The sequence below is a fragment of the Serinus canaria genome, chromosome 19 (assembly GCF_022539315.1).
Source record: "Serinus canaria isolate serCan28SL12 chromosome 19, serCan2020, whole genome shotgun sequence".
Classification (NCBI taxonomy): Eukaryota; Metazoa; Chordata; class Aves; order Passeriformes; family Fringillidae; genus Serinus; species Serinus canaria.
This window is the reverse complement of record NC_066332.1, coordinates 7,465,321-7,479,858: the sequence shown is the minus strand read 5'-3', so window position 1 is coordinate 7,479,858 and position 14,538 is coordinate 7,465,321. Positions and strand designations below refer to the sequence as shown.

The 14,538-nt window shown below is 44.2% G+C and overlaps 1 protein-coding gene across 2 annotated transcripts in view; it reads right to left on the bottom strand.

Moving 5' to 3' along the window:
• LOC103820243 (sphingosine-1-phosphate transporter SPNS2) overlaps nucleotides 1-14,538 on the bottom strand; it is a 133,839-nt gene that overhangs the window by 38,096 nt on the left and 81,205 nt on the right. For both annotated transcript variants that reach the window (XR_007779167.1, XM_050981941.1), the window contains exons 5-9: nucleotides 13,153-13,219; nucleotides 10,457-10,599; nucleotides 9,179-9,331; nucleotides 7,322-7,511; nucleotides 1,787-1,852 (exon numbers count right to left, since the gene is read on the bottom strand). Coding sequence is in view for 1 of the 2 variants with exons in the window: in XM_050981941.1 (XP_050837898.1) it covers nucleotides 1,787-1,852; nucleotides 7,322-7,511; nucleotides 9,179-9,331; nucleotides 10,457-10,599; nucleotides 13,153-13,219 (619 nt within the window). In the remaining variant the exon portion in view is untranslated. The remainder of the gene's footprint in view (nucleotides 1-1,786; nucleotides 1,853-7,321; nucleotides 7,512-9,178; nucleotides 9,332-10,456; nucleotides 10,600-13,152; nucleotides 13,220-14,538) is intronic.

Genomic DNA, 14,538 nt, shown 5'->3' with positions numbered 1-14,538 from the left:
AAAGCTACAGGATATTGAAGTCACATTGAAATCAACACAAAAAACCTCTGTAATTAAATGGGACACTGATGGCAGCCCTAACACCCTTGATAGAACAGAGCAGTTGGTTGAAAATATCTTTTGGGGTTACCTTGAGACAACACAGGTCAAATTTCAGGTCTGTCTCTGGCACAGATTTTCTGGAAGACCTTGAACGTGTCTGACAGGATCCTCCCTCCTGGCAGCTGGGACCACCTCAGCTGAGCCCTTACCTGTGCCAGCCAATGTTAAGAAGGGTATAAACCAGCTGCTATTTAAACCTCTCCACTAATTCTGAGTGGAGAGAGCTGGGATTGCTCCTGGGAACACCACAGCCAGAGGCAGGATGCAACAGGAAGCTCTGGCAGGAGGCAGGAATGAGTAGCTACACACATTGTACTGTAAGTTCTTCCTCAGCACAGCTGTCTCCAGGCTGCACATCTGTGCAAGTGCTGAGATCCCAATTCTGAATGGCCACAGCAGCCTTGAACTCAGCACAAGCTGCAAAAGGCCATGGAAGTCCCAGGGAAGGCACAGAACTCTGTCCCACCACTGCTGACCTGGCAGGAGGAACCTTGAGCATTAAAAGCCACCCAAGGCTGCCAGAGTCCACTGACAACCTTTGTTTCTCTGAGCTTTACCCACACTGAGAGGAGTGGATTTAACCACCGCACCCCTCAAAGAGTTCCCTGCACAAAGGAATGAAAGATGGAAAGTTCATCAGGCAATGCCGCGATGGCAACTGCAGAGCTACTTCAAAATATAAACACAACCTTGAACAACAACATAAACACAGCTTAAGCACAGAGGCTTGAAGTTCTTTGCTGAATCAATACATCAACACCATTATCTTTACATCTCAGAATACTGAACCTGATTGTTTCCTTGCTGGTGTTTGCATAACCAGCAAATACAAGTCAAGGGAGTTTTCTATTGATGCCAGACTGATTATATTTTTAGTTCTGTCAACAAGCTGACAAAAGACCTCAGGAAAGTCCTGTAATGGTCCTGTGCCTTAGTGCTTTTCTTTTCATACAATTAGCAACACCTCCTTCACAACAGGGCTTTAACATGAGTTATGTTTGATGGGCTCTGGTGGAAAAACATGCAGAGCTCTTGAACAAATGTCCAGCCTATTTCATGTGAAATGGGGCTGCTGAGGTCAGCTTGCTGATTTGAAAGACTTAAAAAGCTCTGTGGTGGAGAAAGAATAGAAAATGAAGGACATGAGTTGAAAAGTCCCTGACAGTTTCCTCTTGGACAAGGTGAACAGGGTCCAAAAATTCTTTATACTTTCTTTTCCTCTCTGCTCTCCCAGAGGTGGGTTGCTATTGTGTATGTGTTGAATGGTAGGTAGATGGGCTGCCTTTGTGGCCAGAGGACGGAGGGAAGGAGGGAGGGAGGGAAGGATTTCCTATTGCAAAACAAAGCTGAGTTATTGATAACAAAGCCCACAAACCTGCTGACTTTTAGGAAATGCTGCCTGAATTTTCTGCATGTGGGGTTTTGCACAAATACTTAAAATTTTGGGAAATTATTTGAATTCGGAAATGTTGTCCTTTCTGGTCATCTCTCCAAAGGACAAAAAAGATCTTTTTTCTCTCTTTCTCCCTATGTCACTTTTCAGTAAGCAAAATTAATAATTATGAAAACCAGAATAGGCTGAAGTAGGGACTAGGATCTAGAAGAAATTGTGAACTTCAGGTTCCTCTTGCAAGTTGCCAAACTGCTCTAAGCACAGAAAGATGCTGTTCCAAAGTGCACTCACCATTAGTATGTCTGCTGTGATAGCCCAGTTTGAGAAGAGAAGAGTTTCTCCGATAAAAATGCAAATCTGTTGTAACAAAACACACAAAAAGGAGAAGATTTATTCACTTGACATTCAGAGGGAAAATAACCTGTCACAAACTTTCTTTTGTTGCTTATTTTTCTCATACCTACACAGCACACCCCTTGTTGCTGTTGTGGTTTATCCTGACTATCAAGAAACCATAGACTTGTATCAGAGCTCTAGAGGGCTGAAATGTTGTTATTGTAAACTAAGTTTATGATCTACAGAGGATCTAAATTAAAGGCTGACACATTTGATTTTAGAAGAACATGAAAAACCCGCATGAAGAGACAGCCCCAGGCTTGCATACTTAGAATCATAGAATTGTTGAGGTTGGAAAAGCCCTTTAAGGATCATCAAGTCCAACTTGCACTGTTCCTTTCCAAAAAGCTAGTTAGAAAAGGCAAGAAAGCCACAACTCCCCAAAGCACAGCTATTTCCATTCCTGGGAACCAAGTTTTGTGTTCAGCTCTGCAGCAAACCAGCTGAGGTTCTCTGCAGAGAGCTGTGGAGGATCCCTTCCCTCCCTGCCAGCCTTACACAGGTAATATCTGTCCAGTGGAGACTGGAATTAACTCTGGGCTTTGCAACATCAGTGTCTGGTGGTGAAATACAATCCTTGGCTCTGTGGAGATGGTCAGCATGAGACATTAAAAGCCACAGAACTGCAAGAGTGGCAGCTGTGCCATGGTGTGACCACTGCCACTGTCTTTCCCACACACCAGTTGAGGCTGCCTAAACCCCTCAGACCACCCTGCCACTGCCAGGAATAATGTGCTTTATTTAGCAAGTCTTATGCACTGGCCTACAGAAGCTTCCTCTATTTGTTTCTAAAATTGTCTTTGTTTCCCAAATATTTTCCCTCCCTATCCCCCTTTTCTGTGACTGAATCTGCTTCCTCTGTGATGGTGTCCAAGGCAGCCATTACAGCCCAGCTGCAGTTAGGAAATCTCTGTTTCCATTTTCCCACTGCCCACAGGTCTGCCTTGAGACTGGCTCTCCCTGGAAATGACAACTGCCAAGGCAGGAACACATCCAATAAACCAAGGAGCTCTCAGGAGATGAAGCCACGTGTTCCATGGGTACCAGATACACACTCAGACCTGCTCTGAAACCTGTCCTGCTACAGCTTTGCAGCTGCTGCTGCTGGGGTTCTGTGGCTGGAGAGACCAAACTGAGCTTGGAAACATGGAATCAAACTTCTCAATGCAGCATCAACGTGCCCTGCCTGCTGCCAGCACTGCAAACAGGCAACTGCTTGCCTTCAGCTGGATGAACTGCACACATTTGAATTGCTACAGGCAGCAAGAACTTGTCCCTTGTGCAGGAATTTGGCACAAGTCTTTTAAATAAATCACTGAAATGCTGCAAACTTCAGAGCACACCAGCTCTGAGCTGATGAATGTGTGTTTCAACCAGTCCATGAAACATGAGATTAATAGGTGGGTGCTGGTGAAAGGAAAAGAGGAACAAGAGGAAGATCAAAAAGCAGGATAGAAGATGCATTAAAAAATGTCTGTCCTTCAGCTGCTGATGGGGGCTTGTAAAAATGAGTTCACCCACTGCAAAGGGCATGTGAGGATATGTGGCATTTCTGCAGAAGGGAGGCTCTAGGGAAGCTTACAGCAAATAGGCCAGCCCCAGAGCAGATCATAGCTCCTGAAATGCTCACTTTTGACTCCTCACACACTTTTTGAAGCCTCATTTTACACTGAGACTTCATCTCTGCATCTACATCTGTTTCTGACTCCAGCTGTGCTGTGTAAGATCTCACCAGGTCCATTTGGTGTCTGATTGCTCATCTGTGCTTTTCTGTTTAAGTGATCAGTTAGCCAACTCTGACTCCCAAAAATGATAAATAAAGCAGATTTCAGAGTGGACACACCAGCAGCTCTCCCAGCAAGTTCTAAGCAGGTTACAAATGCCCTCCATGACTGTTTGCAAAGGGTGTATCTGTCAATATCTTCATTATTTGTATTTCTCTCTGGAACGGTGGGTAACACACCCTCATGTACTCCAGACCTTGCAGCAATTCTATCTCCAGCTCAGTTCTGGGCAATATTGATGCCTCAGAAGCAGGCAGGTCACCAACAACATGACAACAGAAAGTCCCTGGGGTTGAGACTGAGATGCTGTAAAAGCTCTCTGGCAAGGTTCTACCCTGGGATTTGCTGTTTCTGCAAGATCATAAAATGTCTTTGAGGAATTGAAATAGATACTGAAATTGAGGAATTTGGAACAGTGTCAAAGGAAGGCAAAGCAGAGCATCTCTCTCCAGTGACTGGAAATTTAAACAAGTGTAAAATCTGCAGTTGAAATGTCTCAGCAGTGTGAGATGATGATGCCACACATATAATGGGTTTCCAGAGACAGGCTTGAAAACCAAGTTTCAAAGAGTTTGTATTTCAGGAAAAGTGGGACTTACAGATATGCAAATTGGTGCTTTAAGGAGCTGGATTACAACACACAAATCCACACACTGCAAGGCAAACTGAGTAAGAGGTGATTGGGCTATACAGCCAAGCAAGATAATAAAAGAGAGAAATACAGGTGTCTGGGCAGCTAAATTATACAGAATTGCTGTTTTAGTCCACCTTGCCAGCCACTTCACCACTGCTAATGATTTGCTGGATCAGTATGAAAAGGCTGGCTGGAAAAAGTCACCTGTCTACCTGCCTCAGGTGGGAGTGGCTGCTACAGAATGGGAACAGCAACTGCCCCCAGGGACCAAAATCAATTGCAAGGAAGGGCTGAGCAGGAGAGAAACAGTACATGTGCTCAGGGGAGGGAGAGAGCAGACAGCACACAGCTTCTAAGGGCCAGGGTGATTGTGTTAATGGAAATGCAGGTCTTTTCCAAAAAGATAAAACCTATAAAAGCAAGAAATGAAAAAGCAAGGGCTCTGCAGGCTCTTGCTGGAGTGCTGAACACTTCATTTAAGCTGATGCCTGTATCAGTCAGCAATAAAGCTCTCAGCTGTTAACTAAAGCAGGGAGAGAGATGGTGATCTGGTGGCCACTGCAGCTCTCTCACAGTGAGAGAGAACATCATCTCATGGGATCCCACCTAATTGCTTGGAAGTGAGAACTTTAAGGCTCTGAGCCAAGGCGGGTTGCAAAAACATTCACTGTCAATTTTTGCACGGTGTGATCCATGGCAGAAGCCTGAGGACAGTCACAGTACAGAAGGTTGGCAAATACCACCATGCTGGGGGACAGACATTGCCTTGCCTTCCACAGACACAGAACTCAAGGATGGGAGCCAGCACAAGCTGTCAAGGAAGATATCAGAGACAAGAAAACCAACCCATAAATGTTACTGTATTGTTTCCAGAGGGGATTTCATCCTGGATTTTGAGATAAGGAAGGTAACCCAGCCCATCATTCTGTCCACCAGCCACAGAACACTCTTCTCTTCATTATGGACCAATGAGACTTAAAACAAAGAGCAATGAGAAACTGTTACACCATGCAGCCTGGCAATGCAGGTGTCCTACTCCTATTCTCCTTGAAACACAAGGGAATTTAACTCTCTGGAAGGCTGCAAGACTGCAACAGCTCTTTGAACGACATGGGAAATGAATTTGTGTTAGAAACTTGCCTTGGAATGTCAATTCAGTGTGAGAATAATGAGGCAGCGGTAGCTCCAACCCAGACCTGTCCCCTCTTTCTGGGCATCAGCAGCAGAGTGTTTAGGGCTGAGGAGAGCCAGAGCTTCTTGCTTCAGCCTAATAGATCACAAACAGGCTCATATTCCCTACACCCCCTCCATAGGCAGCTGTAACTTCCTTTGCAAATCATTGACTCTTTATTAGATTTACTGCTCATCCATAATAAAATAAATTGCTTCTAGGATTGTTTAAATGATACCATCTATATTTATATACTTAAACAATGCAGAATAGTGTCATAGCTATTAAAAAATAGGAAAAAAAAAAAAGATAAAAATGAGATTAATAGCCACCTCCTGCTGCACAATTTCTGAAAACAGTATTTCCAGCCTAGAAAGGGAGAAGTTTCTGTATAAAGAGACTGAAGACCACAAATGAACATGTCTGTCACTAGGTCTGAGAAAGGAGAAAATCACAGCTCTGTTTGCACAAAGAGGTGGAGGGAGCAGGTGAGGGTGTGATAGATCAATGAAAGGAGGGTTAATGATTCACCAACCAGTAACACTCTCTCACAGGCTGTCTGAAGTGACCATTTTCTGCCAGTTCAAATGTTAATTCATGGTCACAAACCAGAGACCTGAATCTTAAACAGCTAGAGGAGGTATTCTGGGCTGTGTCTTAGTGATTTTGAACTTCCACTCTTTCTGGTTGTGCTTCCCCATAAGTGTGGCAGCTGCTGAAAGGCTCAGCAAATAACCATGGCCAGGCCAGTGCTGGAAACACAGAGGAATGAGGAACAGCCTCACACTTGGCTGGTTACTTGTGCAGGAATTCTCCTTGCTGGATGAGCAGGTGCTGCTGTGTGGAAGGGAAGGGTGGGCTTTCAGAAGGGATCCCACTACTCCAAACATCTCATACTTCCCCTTCATAAACTTCTCCCAGGTCCCAGGCTTCTCTCATTCTGACATTAAAAGAGAACCAGAGAATTGTTCAGTGCCTGGATTTTTACTCCCTACTGAAAGCAAGATTCTAGCCCAAGGCTGGATTATTGCAGTTGAGCTTCTCTTTTTCTCTTTAGTCTAACCAAAAGAGGGTTGGTTTAGATGAATGTAAGGAAGGAGTTTTTTAAAAGGTGGTAAAGCATTGGCACAGGGTGCCCAGGAGGTGGTGAATGCCTCATTCCTGGAAATATTCAAGGCCAGACTGGAGTGGGCTCTCAGCAGGAAGGTCTAGTGGAGGTGGGGGTTGGATGACCTTCAAAAGTCCCTTCCAACCCAAACCGTTCTATTTATCTGGATCTATTTGATATCTTTTCATATAATTCAATTATAAGCACTCAGGGAGGGGCCATATTTTAATCTGCATTTGTGCAGCATCAAGAACTGCATGTTCCTGGGCTATGGTAATAGAGATAACAAATTGAAATTACTGGGTTATTAATACTGGCCTGGTGCAATCCACCTGGCTATGGAAATGAATGGCACTGAAAGGGAGCCAGAAGCTTGCCCACAGACAAATTACACTGTAATTGTCATCTGGTACCACTGCAGCTACATTACCCTCACTGCAAGGGAAGTGCTCGATTTTCCTGTACCAACACATTAGGCAAGAGCAATAAAGGTGTGGATTGAGGTGCAGATAGAACAGCCCAAAGGCTGAGGGTTTCCATGGAGCTCTGAGTTCTGATGGCAGCAGGGATAAGCAGCTGAGACTTCAGGCACACTTAGTGCCAGAATGCCAGGAGGCAGAAAGAAGGACATTCAGAAGGGCAAAGAGAACATGCCAGGCTTTCTGCAGGGCACAATGCACCCAGCCCTTACGGGGTTTGGTAGGGGCTGGCATATGGAAAGGACTTTACTTACATAGGCCCCCACGATGCTGCTCTTGGCTGCCACGAAGATCAGACAGATGAAGATGGCTGATCCCAGCATTCCCACAGCACAGACAAGGGGATCAGCTCGCTGGGTCTTGGACCTGCACCATTTGGTGGCTCCTGCCCCTGTGATTACCCCCAGGAAGCCAGTGAAGCACGTGATTGCTCCAAAGATCAAACTGTCCAAAAATAAAAAATGAAAAAAAAGGAAAGAAAGAAAGAAAATAAGAAAAAGGTGGGAGGATTTTTTTTTTTTCCCCAAAATTGGCATAGTCTTTGGGTATTATTATTTTATTAGGTACTACTATTTTATTAGGCATTAGATATTATTATTTTATTAGGTATTATTATTTTTTATTAATAATATAATTATTAGGGTAAACTGACTACTGGAAAGTTGCACAATTTGCATAATGGATTTACAAATTTTAAATAAAATAAATGCTTGTGATTTTAGCTATCTTCCTCAGCAATTAAGAAAAACACAGCTTATGAAATTTATCATTGTAAACAGGTTTTGATCCATGGGCAAAGGGGTGCAAAGGGCTCATGCTGCTTCCTTGGGTAGAACTGAGATTCCTAGGAAGAGCCCTGGACAGCTAATTATGTATGCACAAAACTAATTAATAACCTGTATATTGATCATGTGAGGGGAAATCATGACAGGTACCAGGAAGCTTCAGGGCAAGGAAACCTAACAAGACTCTTAAACACCAGTGATTCCAACATACTTTAACTTTATAACTCCTTTCAGGCCACTTCAAAGAAGCTTTTTGCTGTTAGGTTACACATTTGAAATGAGTTAATTTCAATTTAAAGAGCCAGGAGGATTCTCCATATGATAGGAGCAGGACTCGTATTACAGGGTCTTGGGCAACCACATTAGAGCAGCTTGAGGACAGTTCAAAACTGAGGTGTCACCAAGGAGGGGGAGCTTCTCTTTGCAAACAGCAGCTAGGCAGCCAGGCTGGAGCTGTGTGTTTTGCTCACTGCATTTTTGTGGAACAGCCTGAGCCTGCCTGCTGGACACTCTACTTGTTGGACTCCACACCACTAACTACTTTAATTGAGATGGGATTATGTCTGTTATGGCAAGAAGGTTTCCCTAAGATTATTTTCCCTCATGAGCTAAAAAGCAGAAGATCTGACAAAAGGCTCTTGCAGTATCTTTTATTTACCTCGAGGAATGCTTTTATAGTTTGTGCCACCACTGTAAATCACAAAATGAAGAATTACTTTTCACAGCTTATGTGTTGCAAGTGATATTCCATAACCAGGAGTGAAAACAAAACCACTGTAAAACATCAAAAACTCCAGCCCAAAGTGTCCCAGATCTCTGGGACATTCTTCAGCAAAACTCAGCACACACAGCATTTTACAGAGCAATAAAACAGGGAAGTCCTGCCTCACTCAGAAACAAAAGCCTGCAGGATTAGTCCCTGCAGCTTTAGGGAAACCATTCCAACCTCTGAATTACAGGCACCACTGGGGTTCCTAACCTGCCAGCTTATTCTGTGCTATCACAGATGGGTCTTAAGGAACCAAACTCTCAGCTCTCCAAACACCCTCCTTAGAGGATTTCTCTTTTCTCCTTTCTGCTCTGCACCACAGCCTGGGAACTAAGGCAGAGCTGAGGTCATTGCTTCTCCCTTGGTTAGACTTCATGCAATGAAGAAGAGAAATAAAGCCTAGTTTACAATCCCAGCATTTCCTATCATTGTTACAAGGACCTAGAGGAAATTACAAACATTCTAGTACCTTGTCTCTGTGGGACTGGCCTGTTTCCTCTGGTAAATAACCCCCACCCCCTCCCCCTCTGTGGAAAGCAGCTGACTCTGGCTCTCACCTATCTTTGGTGCCACAGGGCTGGGAGCTGCAGGTCTCTGCTGTCTTCTGCACAACCTGTGCTCTGTGAAGATACAGAGGGATCCACATGCCAAGGGCCCCCGTGGCAAAGGAGACAGCTGAGGTGGCCAGGGATGAGAACACATAGCTGCGGCTGGGGACACAAACCAGGAGAAGGTTTAATGAAGAAAATGGAAAAGCAGCACCCCCATAGAGGAGCCAGGGCTTCAGGGACAAAGCCCAGTGTCCCCCCAGTTTGCCACCTCCTTTTGCCAAGGGGCAGAGGTAACACAAGGTACAAAGGAATGGAGAATAAGAAGCATGGAAGGTTCACGTGTGATGCTCCACTGATAATAATAAACTGAACTCATCAGAGATGTTACACAGGGGCTGTTTGAGAAGACAATCAGGACTTGGTCACTAGGACATGCTATGTGACTTACAGGGCTTTCACCCTAATGTCACCTGTTTGCTTGGAGGAGCAGCTTCACTTCTCCCTCCCATCCATGCCACCACATGGTTCCTGCTTACATAAACTACCAAAGGCAGTAACACAGAAATAATGATACATTAGCTCACATCACTTTTCATAGACCTTTGGCACTGGATGACAACACCAGGGAGGTATTCTAGCCAGCAGTTCCATCACAAGTTCCCCATCAGAACTACAAGGTAACCCTGAATTCACAAATGAAAGTATTTGCACATTCACAGGTCAGATTTCTGGAAGGAAGTGCAGCTGCTGAAGCACTTGTGAGCATGTGAACCTTTATGCACACATAAAGTGCCCAAGCATATTCAGTTCTCATGGATTCAGCCACATGTGGCTGTTCACATATATTTAAACTTGCCATAGTGCAAGCTTCTGTGTGGTTTTTTATCTTAAATTGCTAAAACTCTCTTTTTCCCCTCAGCAGAACAGCTCTTTTAAAGAAGAAAAAGGATCTAAGTGTCTGAACAGCAGTGGCACAACAATTAATACAGGAACACAGCAATTTCTACACTTCAAAAGCCCTGATTTCTGTGAAGTATGAGCCAAACAAAGCAGGCTTTTTCTTAGATGTCAATCTTGGAAAGGTTAGAGCAAAACTTGGAATTCATCATTGTCACAGCAGTCAATACCTCATGTAACTGTGATTTTCTTCCCTAGGTCCACAGACTAAACTTCCTGCAACTCCCTGCATGTCATCACTTTCCAGTCTCACTGTGCTAGATCCAGACCACTGGATGTTCCAATTAAGCATTAGAAGCAAAACATGGTTTTTACTCATGCTCTTACTTTCTAATCAATGCTTTCATGTCTCTCAGCCATGAGGTCCGAGCCTTCAGCTGCCCCCCAAGCTGTTCAGCATTTCCTCTTTTAGCAGCAGGCACAAATATCAAGATGAGTGTCCCTGTTATCATTCCTAGGAGTGGAGATACCTGCAAGAAAGGAGCAGGGAATTAGCACAGGAGTCAGGAGGGTTTGCTTTGACTGGTCAGGAAGAAGCAGAATACATCCTTCTGGTTTCAGTGACTGCTCCTCACAGCCAGTCAGAACCTGTAAGCACCGAGGTATCTGCTCCTTTCCTTCCTCCATGTCATTCCCTGGACTCTCTTATCTCACTCTGGAAACATGCAGCTTTGAAAATACCCTGAGTAAGGCAGTCCATTGTGTTAATAAGTACCAAGATTCATCTAAACATGATTCTTGAGTGATTTGGAAACCTACTCCCAGCTGGGATGAGAGACCAGCTGGTTTCTGGGTGAGTGCAGAGGCTTTTTAAAGGCAATTAGACCAGCTGAAAGATTTCTGGATGTGGGAAACATGCTGGCTTTGAAAACCCTTGCTTGATACACATCCCTCTTCCAGCTAACCCACAATGACTTCCTGTTTTAGGCGTCTTCCTCAGTACAACAGACATTGAAACATTGAAAATTCAGGCTGGGAGATAGGGAAACAACACATTCAAGGGCTTGGTTTGACAATATCCAACCCTTCCTCCCAAGCACTAGGCAAAACCACAAAGATCCCACAGCATTTTGTAAGCTATAAGAGCTATTCTTGTTTTGACACTGAAATTCCATTATTGTCAGAATGGAAAATAGCTCCATCAGGAAAACAGGAACATGGATTTCACTGAACTATCATCTCATCTAGACATGCTAGTTAAAAAATAATTCCTGTCCAAAAACAAAAAAAAAGTTCCCATTATTAACCTGAGTATGGCCTTTACACATGGAGCAGTGTTTCATGTCCAAAAAATGACAAACTCACAGTCCTTCTAGGGAAGGAAAGACAAAAGTATTTCAGAACTTAAAAGTCAGGAAAATCACTCATCCAGGAATACACTGAAGCCTGATATACCATCCTTATGACAGCTGAACAGAAGACACAGAACTGGTAAAAAATATTGGAAATGCTGTTTTTTCTACAGCCAGATGATTGTGTCTTTGATTTTTTCCTAAAAGCTTTAAGTGCCCATCAGGACAATATCCATGGGCACTCAGTAATGCTGCAGCTAAACACTTGTTTTATTGTTAGATCCAGAGACAAAGCTGCCACTTGTCCATGGGCCCTTCTGTCTTTTTCAGCCCACTGAAGAGTGGATTATTCCTGACCTCTTCTCTATCTGGAGCCCACAGGAGATCACAGAGGGAAGCATCATCTTGGGGAATCATTCCCATCTTGCAAGAGCACAATAATTGCCATAGGGATGGAAGCTGCTTTGCACTGAGGTCTGGATGCTTTTTATATGTGCTGTGTGACTACAAAGACTGAGCAATGGTGTTCAAAGCAACTCCCACAGAATGTGTGCAGCTCATCAGATCTCCCAACTTTGGTACAGCCAGGGAATCCTGCACCAATGTGTCATTTATAGCGGAAATCATGACCTGTAAGGAGCACAGTCTTGCAGATAGCCTGGATTTCTCAGAATAACTATGAAGACACCACCTGAAAAGTGCTAGTGATGATCTCTTTTCACAGATTAGCCATTTGGGTTTTACAGACAGATTTGGGTTTTCCAAGAGTGCTCCAGTTAAAGCCCACTGACCAGAGGACAGCTTTGGGGTTTTCACTCCTTGTGTTTACCTCTGCTCAAAAGTTCATGTTACTCTTAAATATTTCTGCTAATGAGGCAGCATCCTCCTGGTGGGAAGCTTTAGGCTACTCCACTTCCCACTCCAGGTGCACAGCTGGAAGCTCCTCTCCACTCTCCCAAATGAACAGTTCGTGGTGATGCTCCTGGCTTGGCTTACCCTGGGCACGGCCTGTGTCACAGAGGGCATATTTGCTTCAGATGGGAATCATTGCATTTCATCACCAACTGTTATAAACAGTGCTGGCCTGAGCTTCATGAGATTCCTGCTCTTCACGAAGTGCCAGAGCCAGAGACTGCACCTCACATGCCACCCACAGCACCAAAGGTCAGACACCAGTTCTGCTGGGCCACTTCCTCTCAGCTCTTTCAAGACATCTTTGTGTGCAGAAGCTGTTTGTGAGCATGTGATTGGAGTGGATTATCTTTTCAGCCCATTTATCAGGGTCCCAAGAGGTTAAAACAGAAGGAAATGGAGTGTCTCAGGGCAGAAAAACAAGCGGAAACTGGAACAAAGTGTTTTTTCCTCAAAGCCGGAAGCCATTCTCAGAGTTTCTTGACAGCAGGAGACTGAAAGACTGTGGAGTTGATTTAAGGCCAATGCCTCCTCTTCCTGCCCCCATCAAGAAGTCATGATTGATTGATTGATTGATTGATAACAAAGTGATTGGAAAATTCTTGCTTCCAAGCAGGGAAAACTCCAAGTCCCACAAGCCAAGCCCACAAATCTCTGCTTAGAGAGTGTATCTGCCATGCACTCAACACCCACAGATGTCATTTCCAGTCCTCCACCTTTCAGATACAATAACAGGTGGAGCCATTGTGTGATGGAACTCTTCCTAACACCAATCAACCAACCAATTCTCATTAAGGTGTGCCATCAGGAGGGACTTACCCGCAGTGCCCAGTGCCAGTCCCCAGCAACCTGCTTCACACTCGAGCCAGTGATGTACCCCAAGCCACTGCAAGAAAGGCCAAGAGAGAGTTGGTCAGAGCTTTAAGTGTGCCACACTCACAGCTGTTCTTGGACAAAGGCAAAGAGAGGCACAGCCAACTGTGTGTCCTCAGCTCTCTGGTCCTACAGGAAGAAATATGGGGATTGAAGCAGATGGTGGCTAGTATGTGACTCTACCCAGCACTGCTGATCTAAAAATGTCCAAATCTGATGGAAGTTTGGAGGTTTATAGCTGACCTTTCAATCTACAGTGGATGGAAAGAAAGACTTTAAAAGAATTTATTTTCCAATTTCACTTCTACATCAGGCCTTTCTCTGTACTAATATGAATATTAAACAATTTTACGTTCAAGCTTTAAGTTAAAAAGTGCCATTCAAGGACAGGTCATATTCCATCATTAGATTTTTTTTCTTCTTGACACTAAATAATACTTGGCTCTAATTAAGCAGGAAGAGTCTATTTTCTATTAGCTTGGAAGAAAAACCAAGAAGAACATGCAAGAAGTTTAACAGGAGACCTTCAGCCACATGTATGACAAAAGGTGCATCACAAGGGACTAAAGGTGAACACAGCCACATTTCTCTCAACATGAACTGAAGGTAAATACCCTTTTTCAAAACTGCTGCATTTGTTGCTGAGATCGCCTTGGCTAAAAGTCACCAGGACTGCAGCGGGGCAACTGTGATCCCCCCTCTCCAACCCCCCCTTCCTTTATAGAAGGGTCTGCTAAGCTTTGGAGGTTGCCAAGCAAAACCTCCCTAGAACTGGACATCTTACCCAGACAGGCCCCAAAATCAAACCATGAATCATCACAGACTGGTTTGGGTTGCAAGAGACCTTAAAATCCATCCAGCTCTACCCCCTGCCATGGGCAGGGACACCTTCCACTGCCCAGGTTGCTCTGAGCCCTGTCCAACCTTGGGCACTTCCAGGGATCCAGGGGCAGCCACAGCTGCTCTGGGAATCTGTGCCAGGGCTTCACCACCTTCACAGGGAAGAATTTCTTCCTAACATCCAATCAAAACCTCTTTCAGTTTACAGCCCTTGTTCTATCCTCCATGGCTTTGTAATCCACACTGCTGCTGGTTATTGAGACATTGAGATATTGAAGTCCTAGAATCAGGCTCAACAGGATGAATATTTGTAATTTTTTTAGTTCATTGAATTTTCTATGTGAATACTTGGAATTCTTGGTCCTCTTGGCAAAACATTCTTTTCACCAGTTAAGGATCTGTTTCTCTCTTTTTCCTCAAGAGCAAAAGGATGTTTGTGAGTTTTATCTCACAGGTAAGTGCTCCAGCTTGTAAAATGCACCACCAGAAGTT